The sequence below is a fragment of the Panulirus ornatus genome, chromosome 39 (genome assembly GCF_036320965.1).
Source record: "Panulirus ornatus isolate Po-2019 chromosome 39, ASM3632096v1, whole genome shotgun sequence".
NCBI classification, from domain to species: domain Eukaryota; kingdom Metazoa; phylum Arthropoda; class Malacostraca; order Decapoda; family Palinuridae; genus Panulirus; species Panulirus ornatus.
Genome location: NC_092262.1, coordinates 7,816,791 through 7,838,853, shown reverse-complemented (window position 1 = coordinate 7,838,853; position 22,063 = coordinate 7,816,791). Strand labels below are relative to the sequence as shown.

Sequence of the window (22,063 nt, the reverse complement as noted above, 5' to 3'; positions counted from 1 at the left end):
TAATTAAAGTTTCATGTGCCTTACAAAAAGATTGCAAACTTTTTTTTCTGCAGTGGCTACTTAAGCATTTTGCAGAAATTTTCATCAATGCTGGTATATCATGTGCTAAAAATGTATTTGAAGGATATTTCTGCAGACTTTTACACTCTTACTGAAAACCACTTGACTTTTCACTTTCCTCCTTTTGTTCTTTTTTAATGTTCCAAGAGGAACAGAGAAGGGGGCCAAGTGAGGATATTCCCTCAAAGGCTCACTCCTCTGTTCTTAACGCTACCTTGCTAATGCAGGAAATGGCATGTATATTATTGTACATAAACACTGTTTCCCATGTCCACCCAAATTTATACCTGAGGTAGTGTATAGACTTGCTCAATATGAAACAACGGCGTCTTGTATGAGGATACATTTTTTTTTTTTGGTAAATAAAAGAAAAACAATAAGGAAATTTAAGAAACCAAGTGTCAACTGGGATCTGAGTATGGAGAAAGAACATTTCCCATGTATTTCCTGTGTCCTAAAAGGCAACCAAAAGGTGGGGGAGCAAAAGACTTATCGAAACGCTTTACCAGTCCGCAATTCACTAGAAAATAAGAATGTAAGAAATTCTAAGTACCTACTTTTTGAGTTGATGTTTCTTAATCATACATGGATATATATACAATTATGCTGGATGTATACAAAGGATGATATTGTTTGCCAGTTTATTTTGGCCACCTCGCTTATCAAGAAGGCAAAAAAAACCTATTCAAAAAACCTATCCAAAATGAAAAATTCAATATGATACGGAGTGAATCGAAAAAAAGAAAAACCTATTTGATCCAATATGAAAAATTCATTATGATACAGAGTGAATCAAAACAAGATTCCCCATACCGTTTGCTCACAATATCGTGCGCCAGAGGAAGGTTCTCCTTATCTCCAAAAAAAAAAATTGTGGCTGAATATTTTCGCATCGGGTGTTCGCTGGTGTGACAACAAATTCTGGCAGGTGGCAGTCGCTCATGACGGCATTTCTAAGGCAAGGTGGAATGAAATGTGTCGACCATTATTCTCTACGGTGGCTTAAGTAATAGTTGAAGTAACTAATTCCATGTTAGAATGCGCCATGATTAATCTAGTGATAGTGTAACTAGTGGGGACTTAAAGGTTATAACATACATGCATTTTTATTAATTTTTTTTTTGTAGTTTATTGTGCTGAATGAAATGTCGGAGCCGATGGGCCAAGTGTTATTTCGTCAGTATTTATTTATTTTTCCTCTCTGTGCTCCACTTCATGTCTAGTTATTTTATATTTTAACAGGTTAGGGACACCACAGAAATAATATTGGTAATTTATCACTTTGAAAGTGAATTATTTCGCACTGTAATGCTCACGTAGTGTCATGATATCTGTTGTAGAACATAATTTTGATCATTAATTTCATTGGAACTTGAGTAAACAAGGTCAGAGTGGCTATGTACGTCAGGAGAAATAGGAAGAGAATGGAATGTAACGGTAGGAAATATATACTTGAAATATCAACAGAAACTCTAAGGATCTCAATTGATGGCTGACATTTGCTATTATAATCGTCTTTCATTAAGGTCACCTGGTGTTATTTTGTGACATCCAGCGGCAAATACAATGTTCATGAGCATGTCTGGTCTATTATCGACTACATTATTGAAAATTATAATAAATCTTGATTGCAGGGAAGGATAGGTGAGGTTTTCATATGTTTTGCTGATGTGACTAAATATAACTTTATAACTTTAATAACTATAACTATAACTTTGATTGATCACATATTGAACTGCTCAGTTAAATATCATGTTCTACACAGCTTTTGATATGGAGCTAAATTGATAAATGACCAAACATAGATTTGAAAGAAATAGTATTTGTACTCATCAATTTACACATCACTTAAACTACCAAAACGAAAAATTTCAAACTACTCCGTGTTTGTTTGTCACTTCTGTTTAGTTTGGAATGTATTACGATCAGGTTCATCCATATCCGTAAAGAAATACTGTGGCACAGCTAATATAATTATTTGCCCAAATATCATCCCAGACGAGCAATAAGATCAATATTAGTTTCATTATGTTCACCAAGGTTGTCAGAGTGCTCTTTACCCATTGCCTTTATCAAGTACAGTGTAAGTGTGAAGTTAAAACACTGAATTACCCTCCTCCTAATTCTCATCTTGGGGCCTCTGCTTCCTGCTTTAGTCTATCCAGCGTAACAGAGTTTTATGATCTTTCATATATATCCAGGGTAAAGTTCCTGTGTAGAAGCATCAGAATCAACATATGGATTTGGATGATATGTACATTGGTGAACCCTTTAGACTTAGTAGAAGTGTTTTAGATAGGTAGAGTGTGACATTGAGAATTACTTTTTTCTTTTAAAAATAGATACGATAGTGAGGAGGGCTTTGTGATTAGGGGAAAGATTGAGTAAAAGTAAGAAATATAAGAAATCAAAAGAGCCTGCAAAAAGCCACCTAGCTTTATGTAAGGGCCAAGGTTTACCTTGATTTTGCATGATATAGTCAAAATATAGGGATATTGGTATCATCTTTTTATAACCATATTGATTGGTGAAAAATATTTTTATCAGCTGAATTCAGTTGACTCCATATTATTCAATCTTTATATATGGCATAAGAATTAAAGTAAACATAAGTTACCAGGACAGGTCAGGTAAGGTTTCTAAAGATTCTGCTGATTTCTATAAGAATCGCTTTCATTCCACAGCATCGTAGTCCATCACAGCCCTCCCCACTTTAATCATCTATTACTGTAGGATAAAAGCTAATCTTCTAAATTAGGCTGCCCAGTTTAACTCACTATCGCTAAGCGTAAGGACTCCGTCGATATGCATTTCTTCCAAATTTGTAAGTTATTTTTATAGTGCCATACCGGAACGTCCTTTTTTTTCTTCACCATGATATTATAAACATATCGTATTGGAGAGGTCAGTGATGATTAGGGGAAATGTAGGATTGATGTAAAAGTAGGTTAGATACTTTTGGAATTCAAGCAAACCAATGAAAACCTCATGTAGTTAACCCCTAGTAGCTACAATTTTACCATAGAAGTATTCTAACATTAATGTAGGGGATTTGTGGAATGACTACATGTAGGAACAATGCACATTGATGCTATCAGGTGCTTGATATTTCATCTGGTCACTCATTTTGTGCAATACTCCTGTCATGGATGTGTCTGATATATTTTGAGTGTAACACAGACAACTAGGGTAGAATCCTGGGAACTAGGGAAAGTTGGGTGAGGTTTTCATAGGTTCTCTTGATTTCTGCAAGTGTTTCACAAACTTTTTTCATTCATGAACTCCATTTTCCCTGACCTTAGCCACCTCATGATTTATTTTGATACAAAGAAATGCTTCAGATTCGTGTAGCACTATTTAAAATTACTTCCTCTACAAATTTCATTGAGTTCAGGAAAGAAATGAGTGACAGTGCTAAACTGATCTTTTACCATTATTTTTATTAATGAATATGTTTGTAAAGACCTTCATTTTAGAGGAAAGTTGATGAAACCAGTAGTGAAGTGGAAATACAGGAAATTAAACAACATGAGCATAATACTGGCAGATCCGCTGTGCCGACTTGTTGATAAGATAACCATTGGGTATATGTTTACAAACTACATATAATAGAAATAGGGGGGAGTTTGGTTATATAGCTTCACGCAAATGGATTGCTGGTAAAGCTTAAGAAACCAGGACCAGCTTTGGTATGTACTTGACAGTAAACTTGTTTCACCATTTTTAGAGTTCTCTTTTGTGAAACTACTTGTTTGTACTACTTCCAGGGTGGTCCTCAGCTGTGGTGATGTTTCTTATCCATTTTTGCCATTGCTTTGGTAACTTGAAATCTTCAAAAATATGTAGTTTAAGGGCACCACAAAAATAACCAGTGCGAGTGGAAGAAACACACATCAGCTGATTTTTGATACTCAGTAGAAATAATATACATGTAAATATGTGCTGGTGAGATATGATGACAATGAGTATTCTTACAAAGATAGTCAGATGATAATAGGAAGATCAAGGGAAAGTAAGAGAATTGTTGCACAAATCAAGAGAAGCCATGTAAAACCAATTCTAAATCTCCTTCTAGTCTTCGATTTTCCTTGCTCTCCATGTTGTTGTAAAAGATTTGATTATTTTGATCTTTTGCTGACAATTCTGTCTCTGGGAGTTTTCGACAATGCATTAGTCTGCTTTCTCTCAAACCCATCCCAGTGAACACGACCTCTTCTGTTGAAAATTCTTCACCAGTGGCAGGAGGAAGAAAATAACATTGTTGGCCCATTGCTAAAGTTAGGTGAAATTTTCATAGGTTTTGTTGATTTCTACAATTATTTTACATACTTTTACATTATATAACTCCATATTTCCCTAATCTTCACAACCCCTCCATTTTCCCATACTTGTTTTTTGTATGATTAGAAAAATGATATAAAACATGTTCTGCCTGTCTGAATCACCAAGTGTTAGGAGTATATAGATATGCATTTCTTTCACTTCCATAAGTTACTTTTGTAATGCCCATAAGCTAGAGATTTACAAAAATTCCTGATCAATATTTCATTTGTGAATGAGTCTTTGAGATTATTACGGCAAGATAATACATTGCTTGAATATTATCCTGATTCATGTGACTTGTAAATTAGTGCAATAATATTTCCTTGAACAGGGCAATGAAGCTCACTCTTTCTCTGTCTCTTTCACCACTTGTTTGCTCTGATAGAATTACTAGCTTTTGGATTGGTTACATTATCTGCATTATTTATGACAGGCTATAGGAGTGGATTTTCTCTCATGTCCAGAAAGCCAGGTCAGTCCTCATCCTGGCCTGAAACGTATTCGTTCTCCTTTAAGTGATATATGCACAGTAGTGGTGCCATCTCACCATACCTTCCTGGCAGTACTGTGAAGATAAGAATATATAATCTGCATGTACAAAATTAAGTATGTCAAGTCAATACGTTGCACTGCAATTTTTGAATATGTATGTATACCTCTGTAAATATAGCTTCCAAAAAGCTAATGGCTTGTTGAATATTGACATCATTGCACGTTTTATGAATGATTGTACCACCGCATATTAGTCAGACTTTGGCACAGTCATCCCTGAAGTGGATGTTGGTACCATCAGAGGCTAAATGAATGTTGGTACCATCACAGGTTAGACAAAAGATGGCTTGGTGGCAGCAAGTCTTAGCTGTGGATGCCAAGTTTAACAACCATCGTGCACCAGCTACCCCTGGCTTCAGTAAGTTGATGTTACACTTCACTGTATAGTATCTTCCGTATGGAAGAAAGCATGTTCATATATGTGGTGCACTTGCATCCATTGCACTGTGGTAGTTCAGTAGAGGCATTTGCAATGATAAACTTGTTTTTGTTTGTTAACTGATAGAACTGAGCATGTCACTCTACCTGTGTTTTGCATCAGTTTTCCTGTTTAGGGAGGTTTAAGGAGGTGAAAATGAAAGATCGTCTATGTGTATTTTCAGGAATATTTACAAGTATAGAATTCTAGTGAGTGAGAGAATTGATAGAAATGGTGATAAAAGGTTTGAAAGTGGATCTGTTATGAAATACAAAATTGTATGTAATGTAGGTGTTTGATGGATTTGAAACTCAAAGACGTTAGTTAATGAATAAGGATATCTTTCAAGGGAGCTAATGGAGGTAAAAGTATGAAGACCATTATATCACTAATAGTATATACCCCAGAATCCACTTGGAATTGACTACTCTTAGTAGTTGATTTTCATTTCAGAAAACAACATATACTGTAGTATGTTGTGTTTTTGATGTTGATATTGATTAAAAGAAACTAAGTGACATAAAGGCAGTTGATTCTGATGAGTGGATGATAAAACAGCTTTTTTTGATACAAAATTTTCATGAGAAAAGTATCAATATCCCTTATATATCTAGAAATGGATGAATGGGAAGATATTGTGCCAAAATCTAAATACTTTTGAAAATATAGGTTTTGAAGAGCAAAAAGCTATTTCCCTATTGTAGGCTGAACTCTCTGATTCTTGGTGGGGAATAAGAACACTGTTTCACCCCATAGAATGAGATGTACTCATAAAGATTCACCTTCTTTGACTATCATGATACATATGAGGCTGCAGGTGCTCTGTCGTTAGGAACAGCCACCATAGAGCAACCTTTGTGCATGTCCTAACATCATGACCTGTAGTTGAGTAGCACCATACAACCGGCCACAAACGTCACTCTGATACCAGTGGAGTGTGTACTTCAGGCTTGTTACCTTCATGATTCAAGAAATGTACTTTGGAAAGGAGAGAGATGAAGGAAGGGAAGGGGAAATAATTGAATGCTCATAGGATTCTGCATACCTTGAAGACACAGCTTTAATCCTCTAGAATTTACATTTTTCACCTACTGGCAAGCCCAGTGAATGTCTGAAAGCACACTTGCTTGAAAGAAAAACTTAAGGAAAGGAACTGACCTTGGCAGCAATCTGGCTCCCACTTTGTACCATCTCTTAATTATACGTGTGGCATACCAGCAGCCATTCAAGGGAGTATCACCAGATGTGAGCAGAGATATCATTGATTAAAGGTGTTTATTCATTGTTAGCAGTGGCTTTTGCTGATCTCAGTGCACTTGACATTCCTAAAGAGAGTCAACTTAGAAGGCACTTTCCTTATATCTTGAACTTCTGCTGAAGACAGGTTACTGATTGGTTGTTGTTCCCCTTGAAGGTGCGTATGCTAGCCATACAAATATCATTATGGTTGAAGAGGGTGAATCTTCGTGGGTGCACCTATCATGGAAAGTAGAATGATGTTTTGACCTCCCCCACCAAGTAAGTGCTCTTTCAAATACTCATTGGACTTGTTTGTAGGCAAGATTAATGTTGATAATGATTAGGCTTTCATACAAGTCATGCAGTTGCTTTTGGCTTGCACTGCAAATTTCTTAAATTGGAGAAAGCTATCTAAGACAGATCAGGTGAAGTAATGTAGCTTAGAAGAGTGAAGAATTGAATTAAGCATAAATTGATTACTGAAAATAGACAAATCAGAGTGGTCTAGTAGCTCCAAGGCTTTACTGAGTCAAAAAATATGTAACAGACTATAGCATATGAAATAATTGTATATTTTTTCTTGCTTCATAAAGGGGCATGGTGTTGAAAACATTTATTAATTATGTCATAGTAATTGCTCTTAGAATGTCTGGAGATGCCTGAAGATAAAAGTTTTTTAAGAAGGCTTTGCATCTGCTACTCTTGTTGAAATGCAGGAAATAATTCTGTTCATTACTGTACCTGCAGAGATTTCACGGATTGATAGAAACTCAGTTTTATGTGTTATGCTGCACAGTGTTGTTGGAGGTAATGTAATACCATATTTCTTGATCCATGAGGCTGCTGTCATGTCTTTCCATGGGAAACTGCTGTCCTATTATAGTGATAAGACTTTATTTTATGGGTAAAAATGTTTTTGTCTATGTGTCTTGCAATTTTTTGTCTTAGATTGCTGCATAGTAGTTATAGTTTGACTTGTAAAAGATTCTTCATTGATACAGAAATTGGTGAAAATCAGGCTTTTTGAAGTGTAAAGGCAGTCATTTCTTGTTTCACCTTTGATTTTGTATAATCGTATCATGATATGTTGTATAGTTTCTTGTGAGAATTTGTGGTGAATTGAAAATAATGCAGATGCTCTTGTTTGTTTTAGTATTTTGAATCACAGGACTAGCCATACAACCCAAGATATTTCTTGGCTACTATCTTTTGTGATAAAAGCTCTGTGCCGAATTCAAGTTCAGAATTATAAAGCAAAGCTTATAGCTATTAGGATCCCCCTCTTCTTTTTTAAACTCATTAAGACTTAAATAAACTAACATTTACATATACTGTACTGTAATTTAACTTCATGTTTATGTAATGTTTGTAGAACAAAGCTTTGTAGTTATTATAATCCCCTCTTGATACTTTTTGAAGCTTGTCTCAAATAAACTAACATTTATGTCCACTTTGATTTATATTTAGTTTACTAGAAAATACAGATTTGCTGAAACTTGCTTAAAGTACTTAATTGGCTTAAGTCACTGACACAGTACTGAGGTTTTAAACAGTAATAGATTGTGTGCTAGAAATCAGATTTGGTGATTCATATGGCCATCATTATCTGTTTCAGTCAGATTTTTATCTTATCATTTTATTATCATTACATTTAGTTTTTAACCTCACAACAAAGCTTTGTAGTATTGTACCTTAAATGTGTTAGTCTCAAAAACACTTATGTTTTGATTTCTTGCATGGTATATTTAGAAGGTGTAGAAATTGCTTGATCAGCTCACTAAGTTGCATGATATACTGAATAAGTTTCAAGTTTAGTAAACTGAACAAATTTGTAATCAGTTGTGATTGTTCCTAATGTCTTCTTGAGCAACAAATGGAAAATGTGTAGACTGCCTTATTAGTATGACTTACAGAGGTAAGAGAGAATGTAGGAATTATATTAGCTGTGTACTTTGACAAGAGATTGTACAGATGAACTTCCTTTTCAGAGACACTGTATATCCGGCGTCGTAGTCAGCTACTGAGGGACAGTGCTCGGGAGGAGGTGTGTAGGAACATTTCATGTCCTTTACACTGAGAATAGATTATTATGATTCATAGATTATGAATTGATTTTCTGTTATTTCGGCACATTGGATAAAGCTTAGTTTTTTCTGTACAGGATAGTGCTGCTGTGCGAAATTATCTAAGATTAAGATTAGCACTACTCCAGCAGCGTTATTGTGTTACGTTGGACCAACTCAGCTTGAAGAGTAGGCCAGCAAGCCTTCGTTCAGCATCACGATTAACTGTAGAGGTATTAAAATTTTGCTGTTCGTTTGCATTACAAATTACTACAAATTGAAAGATGATATTGAGAAAAAATCAGATACTCTAGATTTTGTGCTTATCAAAAATTAGCTTTCATTTCATAAGATGAAATTCTTTAAAGAAATGTTGACTAGTAATGAATATAGTTTCTAGATATGTATATCGTATCTGCATGTATTTACTTGTATTGCAATACATTGATTTGTAAGTGTGCCAGCTTTGATGTCTCACTGAAACACACTAGTTATGTCTTGAGGATATGGATGTGTGATTTATTATCTACAGGGTGACTCCCCACGTTGTATGAGTCGCAGTATGAGTATTGGTATGGCACAGACAGGCAGCCAGAGTATTGAGGGACCCAAGGGGCCACCACCAGCTGGTTCAGTTGTTCCTACACAGCAAGCTGAAGCTTCTAAAGCCATTGTTGGTGGTACTTCTATTGGAGAGAACTATGCCTTTTCAGGAGTACACCATATTTTTGATCAAGTAAGATATAAAACTTTTAATGATGATTATGTGTTGTGGAGAGTTTCATGGCAATAGGACACATTTGACACTATATAAAGTAGAAGAGATTATTGGGGAAGTGCTTCAAGGAACAATTATTATAGAAAGTCGAGTTCACAAAGCCTACAATATTTCACTGATGAGAATAAGAGAGATGATGTATATGAATTTGAGGAAGAAGAATGAATAATAATTTTTTATTACACTGCCCAGCACTTGAAGTATTAAATGATGTTGAACCCCAAATTTTTTAAGTGTTTATGAACTTTTAAAACTGGAGCATGTCCATTTGTTCCTTTATTACAGCATGCAGACAGTGTGACTATGGTGAAATTTGCTCACAATGACCAGGGTCTACTTGCATGCTCTTCCCTAGATGGAACTCTGTCCATATGTCAGGTGGCTGAGGGAGAACCTCGTGTGCTTCATACCCTCCGTCATCACTCTGCTGGTGTTACTGGTAAGACAAAACCTCCATTAGCATACAGTTTTTTGCCTGTTATACACCCTGTCATTTCCATCTAGATATTGAAAGTAAGCAAGTGTATGAACAAAGATATATAGTACTGAAGGAGAACTTGTCATGGCACCTATGTCACCAGTTGAACTGTACCTTGATGAGAGAAATTAGGGATATTCAAGATTGTGACAAGCTATAAAGAGATCTAGTGCAAATCTAATTGTAAAGGTGACCTGTAATTTTGCAGTTATGATTCAGGCAAAAATAAGTTTTCAGGTTTTCTGTTTCCCATTATGAAAGGAAAGAAATACATGTAAAAGTGAAGGACATATACAAGTAAACTGACTTAACTTATGTGGCTGTTGTATAATGGAAAAGTTAATGCTTAGATTACCCAGCAGAGGCCTTGGTGAGTGGTCTGAAGAAGGGTTAAGGAGTGCCAAGGATTAGTGGAGAGGGATGGATTGAGTCCCATGAGGAAGTTCAGTGATGACACTTATAACTATTTATGAAAGAAAGACATAAATGGAGAAGATATGTAATAACAGTAGACCTAGCATAACTCATATGGCTGTGGTATCGTATAAAGTTTATTCATAAATTGTTTAGCAGAGATGATGTACAGAAGGTGGTGAAAGAGAGGAGGTTGGGAGGTACAGCAGGGATGAACCTTTTAATGCAAATTCCTTGAATGACACTTATCACTGTTTATGGAGCTTAATTAGATGCATATGCAGATATTGACACATTTCCTTTTTTTTTCATTAATTTCGTTTGTGTTTGCCATTTCCCACCTGAAGGAAGTTATTGACACATATATTTACACTTCAGAATTGCATCCAGAGAACAGTAGTCTTAGGAATAAGCATCTGTAGTGACCAAGACAACACTCAGCACCGTACATAGAAATGTCAACACATTGGTAGGGGAATTTGAACTAAGCCTGCAAATATTAGTGCTCCATATGATGACTTACTGCACTTACTATATAAGTCTTCATGTGAGGACTCAAGGCATGCAAGGCTTAACAGTTGCTGTATTTTGAATATAAGTTTACATATAGGGTTACATTTTGCTGTTTAATGATAGAAAGTTATGTGTTATGAAAATGAATGCCTCATTTTCTGAATTGCCATTTTTACAGGATTTGACTGGTCATCGACTAATGACCTTTTGTTATCTTGTGGTGAGGATGGTGCCATCTGCTTGTGGAGTTCAACAACAGGCAGCTGTCTGCGCACAGTCAGTGACCAGGCTGGAGCACATGTCCTGTCGTGTCTTTTCCACCCTCTCAACTCCAACTGGGCTGTTGTATCCTTTGATGCTTTGACTTTACCCTCAAATTCAGTATATATTGTCATTGTATTTCGGAAACTTGTTTCGATGCAGCAGCTGGCATAAGAGTAACTTTCATGGAGATAAACACGAGAGTGTAAGTTTGTGATGTGTTAAGGAAAGACTAAATTACATAAAGTAAGTCTGCTTGAAAAATTGGCCTGTGTGGAGAGATACTAAAAGAGATTGAAGAATGGCATAGGGTGAAAACAAATGAAAATAGGGAAGTGGAAGAGGAATGGAAGGAATGGGATAAGTGTTAAAGTGTATGGTTGTATTGTTTGGTTTGTGGAAGATGGGATATGAGTGTGTGAGAAAGGGTAGTGATTGTTGGTATGGGGAAGTTAAATTACTTGTGCAGTAAAAAGGTTAGTGTATTATCAGTATCTGCAGGAAAGGAGTGCATGTAATTGTGAGGAGTACATGAGAAAGTGGTGGAAGGTGGAGATTGATAGGAGAGCTGAAAATGTGGGCATATGAGTGTTAGGGAAACACTTGAGATAGTAATAAAGTGTTTTTGGAAAGAGATGAATAATGTGAGAAGAACAACAGCACAAATGGGGATGACTTAGAGAACAGATAGGATAGTGGTAACAAAGATGTTAAAAAGATGTGGTTTGAGTGTTGTGAAGGACTGCTGAATGCAACATGACAGAGATGATGATGTGGTATATTTAAGATGAAATAGGATCCAGAGTGAGAGCTATGGCAAATATTGTGGTAAAAGAAAAGGAAGTGGAGGAAACTTTGTGGGAGATGAAATTTGGTAAAGTGTTATGCAGGAGTGAGAGAGATTGCAATTGATATCTCTGGAAAGGGAATGACTATTGCTGATTGGCTAGTCAGGCTATTTGATGTGTGTATGATGTAAGGGGAGTGCTTGAGGACTGTGAAAGTGCTTATGTGAATGAAATAGTGTCAAAAGTAAAATGTAATGCATCAGTCAGCTGACTGGAGAGGTGCAGTGATGTTTCAGGGGAGTTGGAGGATGTGTGGATCAGGTAAAGACCCAAGATAAGTAACTGTGCTGTGTGTGTGACAGCAGAAAATAATGATATTGTGAAACAAGCAGGTTATGCATTGAGCTCAGCATGCTAACCATTTCATGGCAAAATCTTATCATAGGTATTCATAGATATGTCCTATCCAAAACTACTATTTTTTTTTGTTAAATCTTGTCCATACATTATCCCAAATATAGAAAAGCCTATGATACTCCTTTCAAAAAGTATCATAATCATACTAATGGGCTCCATGTTTTGAAAAAGAATACTTCCCATGTCTCTCTGTTCTGTCACCTTAACCTGAATGGTACAGTTGGGTAACAGTCGAGGGCTAGTGCAAGTCCTGAACATTTCAACAGGCCACTATCCAAAGGGAGGAACAAGCAAGGTTGCAGGTCAAGTCACAGCTTTAACTTTTGATTCATCTGGCAAGACACTTTGGGCTGGTGATGATAAGGTTAGTGTCTGTGTCACTGTCACAGTGTTAACTTTTAATCCCTCTGGCAAGACACTTTGAGCTGGTTAGTCTCATTGGAGGCTAGTAGTTAAAAGAGAAAGTAGAGTTTAAAATTATCTGTATTATTACAATATTCACAATTTGTTCAGATCCATGCAGCCTCAAAAGATCACTCTTAACCCATGCCCAGTGTGTTCAGGTGAAACATCTACCGCAGATGTTATTAAAGGATGTAAAGGAAAGATATAGATATCACTGATAATAGAACTTTGTAAATAAACAATTGGTGCTAATATATACAGAGAATTGTTTCAGATGTTAATTCAGTTGGCCAGTTACCTGTAGTAAGGGTGGTGGTCTCCTATAACTGGACATCTGTCCTCATTCAGATGGTAGCTCACTTGGTACTTTAACAAAAATGTTCAACCTCTTTGTATATATATCATTCCGAGTTTTTTTTTCATGAATTCAGCAAAGCTGTAAGGGTGCATGGCAGGCACTCTGTCCATTTTATATTGTTAATGAAAGTACTACCACTGACCTACTATTGTCTTCTGTATTCCAAGTCTTAGCCTTTGTAAATTATATGAAGTAGGTGTCAAGTTTTTCCCCTATATATTTACAATTAAGGTCAAGATACATGCACATACAAATCACTAATGCAGTATCCACATTGTTAGTACCAGTCTTGTAATTCACTGGTATGGTAATCCCTAAGAAAGTATTTGTACTTGTGATTTATAACCATGATGTGGAAGAGTAACAGAAATATAAGTTAATTGTTTTTCTTCTTTAGGGTATAATTATATCATTCCTCTTTGACCTTGGGAGTGGAGGCCTGAGAAAAGGTAAGCGTTGTGTGGTGAATGAAGGAGCTGCAATCACTAGCCTATCAGCACGTGCATGGGCCAGTCGTGAAGCACCCAACCCAACTCTTCTTGTCAGTGCAACCTGTAATGCCCTCCTCTTGTACAGGTCAGTGAATGCTTTTTATTGCAGTTGGGGATAGTAACTGAACCGAATGATGCTTTTGTTGAATGTCATTATATTATAGAGTACCAATTGATTTTTTTCCAATGCCGATGTTAGAGTGAAGACAGCGAGAGATTACGACTAGACCTTTGTGATCAGGAGCCTTACCTTGCATCAAATAATGCAGGCAGCTCACAGCTAGTGCTACTAACACTCTCATATAAATGTTTAATATTATAATACCCAGTTATGATTTTTTGTTATTATGTAAAAGTATTTAAATGTTGAGGTAAGGTTTTAGAATGAATTTATATTGCAAAGAGCAAATACTCAGCCTGTAAAGTTAACAATTGTACTTTTAGCATTGTAAAAAAATTGAGAGATAGTGAGACTGCATGTATGTGTGTGTGTGTGCCTTTTATCGCATTGATTATGTTTTAGTGGGGAATAGTTAATCCCTGATATTTGCATGAAGCCCAAAGATCCAAAGAAGCCTTCTTTGGAACTGACTAGGATTAGAGAGTGTCTCTTTGGGATGTGGTATTATGACGTAATGTTTATTGTTGTGCACCTGAATTACTCGGGATTCTCCACCCATGAATGTGATTGTAAAATTGAATGAGTGAATTTGTATGATAGATGTGTATTAAGAATAAGTATACCGAGATGTTCCCTTACTTTGACATTCTTGTGGGCATAACATTATGTAAAGATTTTGCATGATCCTCTTTTTTACCACTAGCTAGACCACACAATACTTGGCTAGCTGCTGCATCACATAGTTACTGTGTGGCCATTGGCGACTCAAAAGTGGGCCATTTTGATAACTGTTTCTTTCCCTACACCTTTAAGCTTTGGAACTCTCTACCTTCTCATGTCTTTCCGAATGATTATGACAGCACATTTTAAAAGACAGGTTATTCACTTCCTCCATCCAAAATTTGTACATACTTTCCATTGTCTCTTCTTCTCTGTTCCACAATCCCCTCAGTATTTCAGTTGAGGCCTGGCTTTGATGAGGGCTTTTGTCCATGACTGGAGCCTCCAAATTGGAGGTGGAAGGATGGAGTGAAAAAGATTTTGAGCAGTCGGGGCCTGAACATGTGGAGGATGAAAGGCATACACAGAATAGAGTGAAATGGAACAGTGTGGTATACTAGGGTCAACAAGCAGTGAACTGGGTATTAACAAACAGACAATTGTTATGGCATGTAACTGCAGTATTTATTTGTTGTATATATGTGGTAAAGTTTTATTGGGGATCATGCAAAAGTGCTACAGTGTAAATGATTTTGAATAGACAAACAGCAGGACTAGTGTATTTTCTAAAAAGAAATTCTACTTCAATTTGATATTCTGTTTGAAGAATCATATGTTCATTTCCATGAGTTTTTCATTACAGTCAACAATAATGCAATCTATAATATGCTTTGTACAAGGGATTGACCACTCCTTGTATAGAGTACTTTCACAGGTTTAGTTGGGTTCTTCCTGCACCTTCCTGTTTAACAAAATTCATACAAAAGTACTTTACTGTCTCTTACTTCTCATGTGGAGCTATTCTCTTTTTGCCACATTGTTGCTTTCTGTCTCTTACAGATACAGTTTTACAGTACTATGGCATATGCTTTGCAAAATTGGCTGCTTTTATGCCTTCTGTGTTAGGTGATGGAGTACCTGATAAGCTATCCATTTCAGTGGAATTGTTAGAGCATTGGCAGCTTGAAAGTTTGATGTGTATTTCTATCCATTCATAATTAGGCAGTGGAATTGTTTCTTTATTTTTCACGATCCGTCGGTCTGCCATACTTTCAAATATAGGTCTGTCATCACTTAATGATTTTTTTCCATCATACTGACTGCTGATTTGAATACCTTTACCTATGATCAATGTCTCTTTGTATAAAGCAAAGCAAAGCAGGTTGTGTCAAAGAAAAGGGAGTCTTGATAAACATAAGATTATGGTTAGAAGTAGCAGTGTGTTGATTGCTTAGTAGACATAGTTGCAAAAATTTTGATGAGATAGAGTGAGGGAGGGTTTGTTTTTTGTCAGAATACTTAAAGTATTAATGAATGAAGCAAGAGTTTTTTCAAGTGAAAAGGCTTCAAGAGGGAGTTGTTGAACTTTTACAAGAGGAAAATCATGGACCTGTGGTAAGCGAATAGCTAGTAGACTACACATTACTGGGAGGAATCTTGTGAAAGGGGGATAAGGTACTTCAGGAGTAAATAGAATTGAAGGAAAAAATTTAACTTAAAGGATGATTGATAGAATACAGTGCTATATAGAAAGTGCAGTAGCAAAGACCAAAAGATTATATATCTAGGTAAAGTGAAGTGAAGATCACAGGATGAGGAAGATGAAAGATGATGTGGAAGAACAAAGAGAAAAATTGCTTGTATGATAGAGGAACAAATCTGAATGGACTTAAGTTATGAAGCATCATTTGCAGATGGAGAAAAATCTGTTAGCCCATAGTAAGGTACATACAAAGCAGAGTAAAGACTTTAGACAAATTCTCTTGATTTCAATTTAGGGTGAGAGGTTATATTTATTCATGAATTTTCAATGTATTTTTTACAGAGTGGTGGACAAGGAAGGTGGTTTGCGTTTGAAGCGAAAATTCAATGTTGCTCACATGTACCAACCTGTACGCTCAACCTTCTGCCCACTAATGTCCTTCAGGCAGGGAGCTTGTGTCGGTGAGTTGTTAAATTTATTTTAAAGTGAAACCGTAACATTACATACTATGTGGTAATATGCTGAATAATTGGCATTTTCCTGATACTAAGACTGTGATATGCACTAGAAACAGAAATGTCATGACTTGTAAAAGTCATAGCACAATCAGAAAATTTTTCACTCAGAGGAAGCAGATCCTGGTTGATTCTACTATTCAACAAGTAATTGGTACACCTGGAATCAAATTGTATGAAGTGGACTCTGAAATGCATATCTTTTCCATTTTAAGGTATACATCTCTTATTTCTCTATTCTTCATATACATTCTCCTGACTATGTACAGATTAAATTAGCTCATTCTTCTTAAATTTTGAAAGTATTTATTATCTGCCTGCAAAAGGTTACACACAGAGTGAAAAGTTACCTTTGATGAGGCTGTGTCATATGGACATAGGGACTGTAGTCTCGTTAAAGAACCTATCACTCCAAAGGAGTCTACATTTCCTTGGTACGGGAAGTAGCACAAGCCTGGACAGCAGAAGCATTTAGAAAGAAGTAGTAGATAACTCCAGTACTCTTCTTTTGAAATTGGTATTTGGGTAATTATATATAAATAATTTGGTAGTTACAATCTTAGTTATACGATTATACGTAATTGCTACTCCTGCCTTAGGGAGGTAGCATTAGGAAGAAATCGCTTGTCTCATTTACACCTACACTGTCTAGTTGTCATTGATGATATACTAAGTTTAAAGCCCAACCCCAGATACTACTCTTTGGTTGGCAGTCTTCTTAATGCAACCATGGGAAGGAGGATAAGTCACATCTCACACTTTAATGTTCTTTGAATATGCAGTGTATATAATCAGGATTTTCATATTAAAATTTCTCCATAAAGCATGATGTTCTACCATTGATTAAGTATTAAGTATTTCTATTTTTTCTCCAGAACACTTGCTCTGACGAGGGATATTCCTTGTCAGAAAATCTTTCATAAAAGGGTTGAAATGTATTTTGTATTTTCAAAATTTGGCTCACTGCATTCTACTATTTCAATCTTTGAAGTAATATACCTGGTAGGCATATTGTTTGCCAAAAACTTGGTAAATTAAGGGTGTATTGGAAATTTTGGGTGGTAATAAATTCACAGAGATAATCAAACATTCAAAAAAGGTGTCAAGTGAAGACGAGAAAGTACAAAAGGTATTGGGATTTTGGAGTTGTGCTATAGTATCAACTTGAGAGTAATTATGTCTCTTAGATATTGAAGTTGTGTGTGGAAGTAGTTATGGAAAGTAATGATGTTACAGTGAATAGTGAAGTCTAGGGATTCTGGAAGTCATGGAGAGTAGCAGTATCATGGGAGGTAGCACATTCTTATATTTTTAGAAACAGTTCCAGTCTTCAGAATTATGATTTAACTTGGATATGCCACCTGATGCAAGTCAAAATGTCTTAGTTAAGAGGGATTATATCACTGCATGATTAATGATAATGGTTCTACCTTTGTTTGTAGTAAGTGGCTGTGAGGACTGTAGTGTCTGGTTCTTGGATGTTGAGCGAGACACCCGACCACTCATTAACCGTCTTCAAGGTCATGCAGCTCCTGTCTTGGGAGTTACGTTTAATTACAACGAATCTCTTCTTGCAACTTCGGATGCAACAGGCTTGGTTATTGTGTGGAAAAGGCAGTAAGATGAGTCACATCAAACTTAGGGTGAAATTCTTTTTAAGCATTTGATTAGAGCTGTAATCTGTTACATTATTGTCATTTATTTAGAGAAAGTTTTCATGCTTCTCAGTAAACACTGGATAAAATTTTTGAAAGGCTATGAAGTTCTATGTAATGAAACTTAATTCATGATAATGTTGTGTATAACCACAGGTTAGTATAAATATATTTTCTTTCTGCTTCTGTAAGACAAAGTTCTCATGCTAATTTGTGGGTACTGCTGGTAATAACAAACTAGTGATTTTATCTTTTTGTCTATAATTACTTGAGAACAGTGATATACAGATTCAGTGACTGGAACAGTGAAGGAATGAAGTATATATGAAACACTGATCATATCAATGTTAACTTTGTTTAGAGGACACACAACTTGATAACAGTACTGTATGTGGTTCTGCTATGGTCATTACAGTTCATTTAGATGTTTGCACGTAGGACACACCATATGGTTATTACATGTGGAACTAGGATGTTTGTTTTAAAATCTAACCAAAACATTTGCTTATAGGATAGAGTGACAGTTCTTTATCTTAGGTCCCATAATATGTACCTGGATTATGAAAATTGATACAAACAACAGTAATATTGTACTGTATTATTAACATATAAAACTAAGATGAATGCTTGAGAATACTAAGTTTCTTTATTTTAGATACACACTGATTCTCATTTTATTTTGTATGTTTTAAATGGAATTTAACTCAAGTAGGATTTCAGATATAATTGGTTGTACCCTAATCCATAGTCACTCAGTTTGTCATTCATACTAATCTATCATTGATTTTAGGAATATTTTTCCTGTTTTCTCCAAATCTTCTCTCCTTGATTATCTGATATTTCAATTTTTTGTTCTGTTTATGCTGTATTCAAACTGCTTGGTAATGGCGGATAACTTTTTAAACATTCCTATTTCTTTTAATCATCCAAGTAAGTTTTTTATTTATTTACAACTATTATACATTAGTAACTTTCATCACACCCTTCCTTAACAAATTTTATTGCCTTATACCTTAAAGTAATGCTCAAAATAGTTTTAGGGAATTCATTGATCTTTTACACTTAAAAAGACTGATTATTTTAGTGAGAGATGTGGTATTAATATATATGGTGTGAAGTGAGGAAGTTTGACTGACAAATATTTTTTAGATACTGTATTTGGGATTTTTTTTGTCTATACTTGTTCACCATTTCCCATGTTGTGCCAAGAACACTGAGAGAAAGGGATAAAAAGATGATTAAGTATGGCATTGGAATGACATGTTGCAGTGAGTTATTAGAGCACTGTTTATTAGAATGTTTTCTAGTAATGAACAAATGGGTTAAAGTTGTGAAATAATTATTTTTATTAAGCTGCATGTTAGGATGGATGAGAGTGCTGACATGGAAGTCTGAGGAATGCATTTTTATGGAAACTGTGAAAACTTTTGTGATAGTCATGAAGTGTTTGGGAAATATGGCAGCATGTCATTGTGGGCAACCATGTAGATATGTTTGGAAAATTGTGGTGTTAGAAGGAAAATGGTGCAGGGCTTACTTTATGAACACTTAGGATCCAATTTATTGGAAATGGGTGGGTAGGTAGGCAGTAAAGCAGATGCCTTTTCCTTTATTGTTATTTTTTTTAAGCATCATTTTGACAGGGCTGTTCCTTGCACATAAAGTTAATCCATACAGATTCTTCTTCATGCATGTCTTGGAAATCCAAGGGCATTGTTTAGAAGGCTTTTCAATTGAGTGATGAAAGCTAAATTACATTTTGGATGCATCTTAATCTTAACCCATTCCCTGCTGTCATTATGTATACAAAACTACATTATTTTTTTTTCATCATAGCTGTGGCATATACAGTATGATAAATATAATTAAATTGCTTACCTTTCCTCAAGGCAAAACATACTTTACAAATATTAATGCTTGTAGAGGCAACCTTGGCACTATCACTGCCATTATAGTCTAAATTTTTTCCTCCAGTGTAAGAGATGTTAAGGAGGCTTGTATGAAATCTGCCCCCTGTTGTTATGGAATTGTCAAGCAGACATTTTTACAAAATGACAGATATTTTTGGTGAAAACCTTTAATGGTTTTATTCTTTAATTAGGGAAATACCTGCAAAAATACTGCACCTCACTTCATCTGGTGTTCTTCATACACCTGGCAGTGGAGCAGCATAAGTTAAAGGGTGCATGGCACATTTAAACAGTCTTTCTTCAGTTTCAGTTGCATATCTTTTTATATAGAAAGTTATGGAGATAATTTTTCATAGGTAAAGTATTTGAGAGCCTTGTGCACATGGTGTATAGTGGATGTTAATCCTGTAGCAATCAAAGGGTTAATGTTGAGTTAACATTTAAATTGACAGCTTTTGAATATCGTGTACTTGATCACCCCATTTTATATGATTGTTATTATTAGAAAGCCACTAATCATTGGCATTATTGCCTAAACCAGGGTTGGGCCTGTGTTATTTTATTCATAGGTTCATTGTAAAGGATGTTCCACCTTGTATGTGGGAAATGCCGTACATGATATTGGTAGAAAGAGAAAAAACCATTAGGTTGATATGTGTATCTAGATGTAATATTATCAGTCACTTATTTTGGAATTCAGTATGAAGTAAAGGAAACTGTTTAAAGATTTCAGTAGCCCTGAATAAATTTATCTGCTTAATTGCCACTTACACAGAAATGGCATGACCTGAAAATGCATATATCAATATATTGATTTAAAGATGTTGCTGGAATCTGCCTTCATGAAGTTACAAATGGGCTTTTCTTTCCTTTGTCAGCCTTCAGGTTTAGGACCCCAATTCTACAAAATGTGCTTGATTTCTCCCCATGGAAATGGGAATAGAATTCATTACATTTAGAGTGATATATACTCTTTGTATGGTGAATGCAGAGAAAAGTTCAAGTGCAGGACTTACATGCAAAAAAAAGGGTACTTCTGAAGCAGTTTTATGATGGAAAAAAAGGAAAGGGGACATTTTTAAGCATGATGGTAGGGTTCAAAAGAAAAAGAAGGGCATTTTATGTTGTTAAAAAGGGCACTTCTAAGCTTTTCAACCCTCATGCATATTAGGGCCCCTCAGAGGTCATGAACTCTCCTTCAGTAGCCCATGTGCTGTCATTGTGTATTTTTATATCTTGAAATTACAGTCCACTGCACTGAAAATATTCACCTAACTCCATTAGTTGCAGCATAACTTATAAATAGTTAGACTTTGTAATATGTGGAATTGTAGTTTTGCTGTGAAAGGCAGAAATAGTTTTAAGCTCAGATTCATCTGAAATTGAATGTATTATGGTATGTATATGGTGTATTTGATTTTTGAAAATTAATTGAAAACTTCTTTCACCCAGGATATGTGTATAACTACTTGGGGTGTACTCTGTCCGAGATGAACATATATTTGACAAATGTTGATATATCTTGGATGTTTACTCCAGTAATACATAACCAATGACTTGATTGTATAGCCCAACTAACTACAGAAGTAGTTAGTTTTGATTTAGATATTGGCATTGAGTATTATATTTTTTTCTTGCATTACACTTCTGGTCAATGGCAACTAATGGAATTATTTGCCTTCTTGCTGTTATTTACTGTACCAAATTGCCATTCATGTATGTGGTGAACAATAAGAACAGTCTGTGACTTCCTTGGTGCATGCTGTGCTATGACTATCCGAAGGACTTGTCTGTGAATATAATCTTTTTGATTCTATGTGAAGTTACTGTTGATCTAACTACAAACAGTGACTAATGTAGTATCCGTCCTGTTACTGTGTAAAAATTCTAGGATTTTAAAAATGATTGAAAATGTGATATCATATATTTTATTTTTTAGCTGTTTCATAAATAACCTTAATGTTAGAGGTTTTCAAAATGAAGAAATATCATTATATGTTGTATACTTTCCCGTGTTTGTATACCTATGTATTTTTTTCCCCCCTGACAGGTCTGTTACAATTGGATTTAGGAGAATATAGCCGTGATTTGGGAGGATATA

At 35.5% G+C, this 22,063-nt stretch overlaps 1 protein-coding gene across 6 annotated transcripts; it reads left to right on the top strand.

Moving 5' to 3' along the window:
• The first annotated feature begins 934 nt into the window (after positions 1-934).
• On the top strand, positions 935-21,969 carry LOC139761085 (WD repeat-containing protein 13-like). Of its 6 annotated transcripts, none has more exons than XM_071684933.1 (11): positions 935-1,018; positions 5,206-5,293; positions 8,581-8,636; positions 8,754-8,888; positions 9,188-9,391; positions 9,719-9,872; positions 11,017-11,183; positions 12,525-12,668; positions 13,465-13,643; positions 16,225-16,343; positions 17,840-21,969. In XM_071684933.1, exons 2-11 carry the CDS (start codon positions 5,218-5,220, stop codon positions 18,016-18,018), a joined length of 1,413 nt encoding a protein of 470 aa, XP_071541034.1. In that variant the 5' UTR covers positions 935-1,018; positions 5,206-5,217; the 3' UTR covers positions 18,019-21,969. The 6 variants fall into 6 exon arrangements, with proteins under 6 accessions (XP_071541034.1, XP_071541035.1, XP_071541039.1 ...); XM_071684934.1 differs by having other exon boundaries at positions 959-1,066; XM_071684936.1 differs by having other exon boundaries at positions 1,001-1,023.
• Positions 21,970-22,063: the final 94 nt, after the last annotated feature.

Excerpts from the sequence above, each read along its gene's own strand:
- LOC139761085 (XM_071684933.1), top strand. The coding sequence starts at position 5,218 with ATGGCTTGGTGGCAGCAAGTCTTAGCTGTGGATGCCAAGTTTAACAAC. Across the intron at positions 8,637-8,753 it reads GGGACAGTGCTCGGGAGGAG|GATAGTGCTGCTGTGCGAAA; the intron begins GTGTGTAGGAAC and ends TTTTCTGTACAG. Across the intron at positions 9,873-11,016 it reads TCACTCTGCTGGTGTTACTG|GATTTGACTGGTCATCGACT; the intron begins GTAAGACAAAAC and ends CCATTTTTACAG.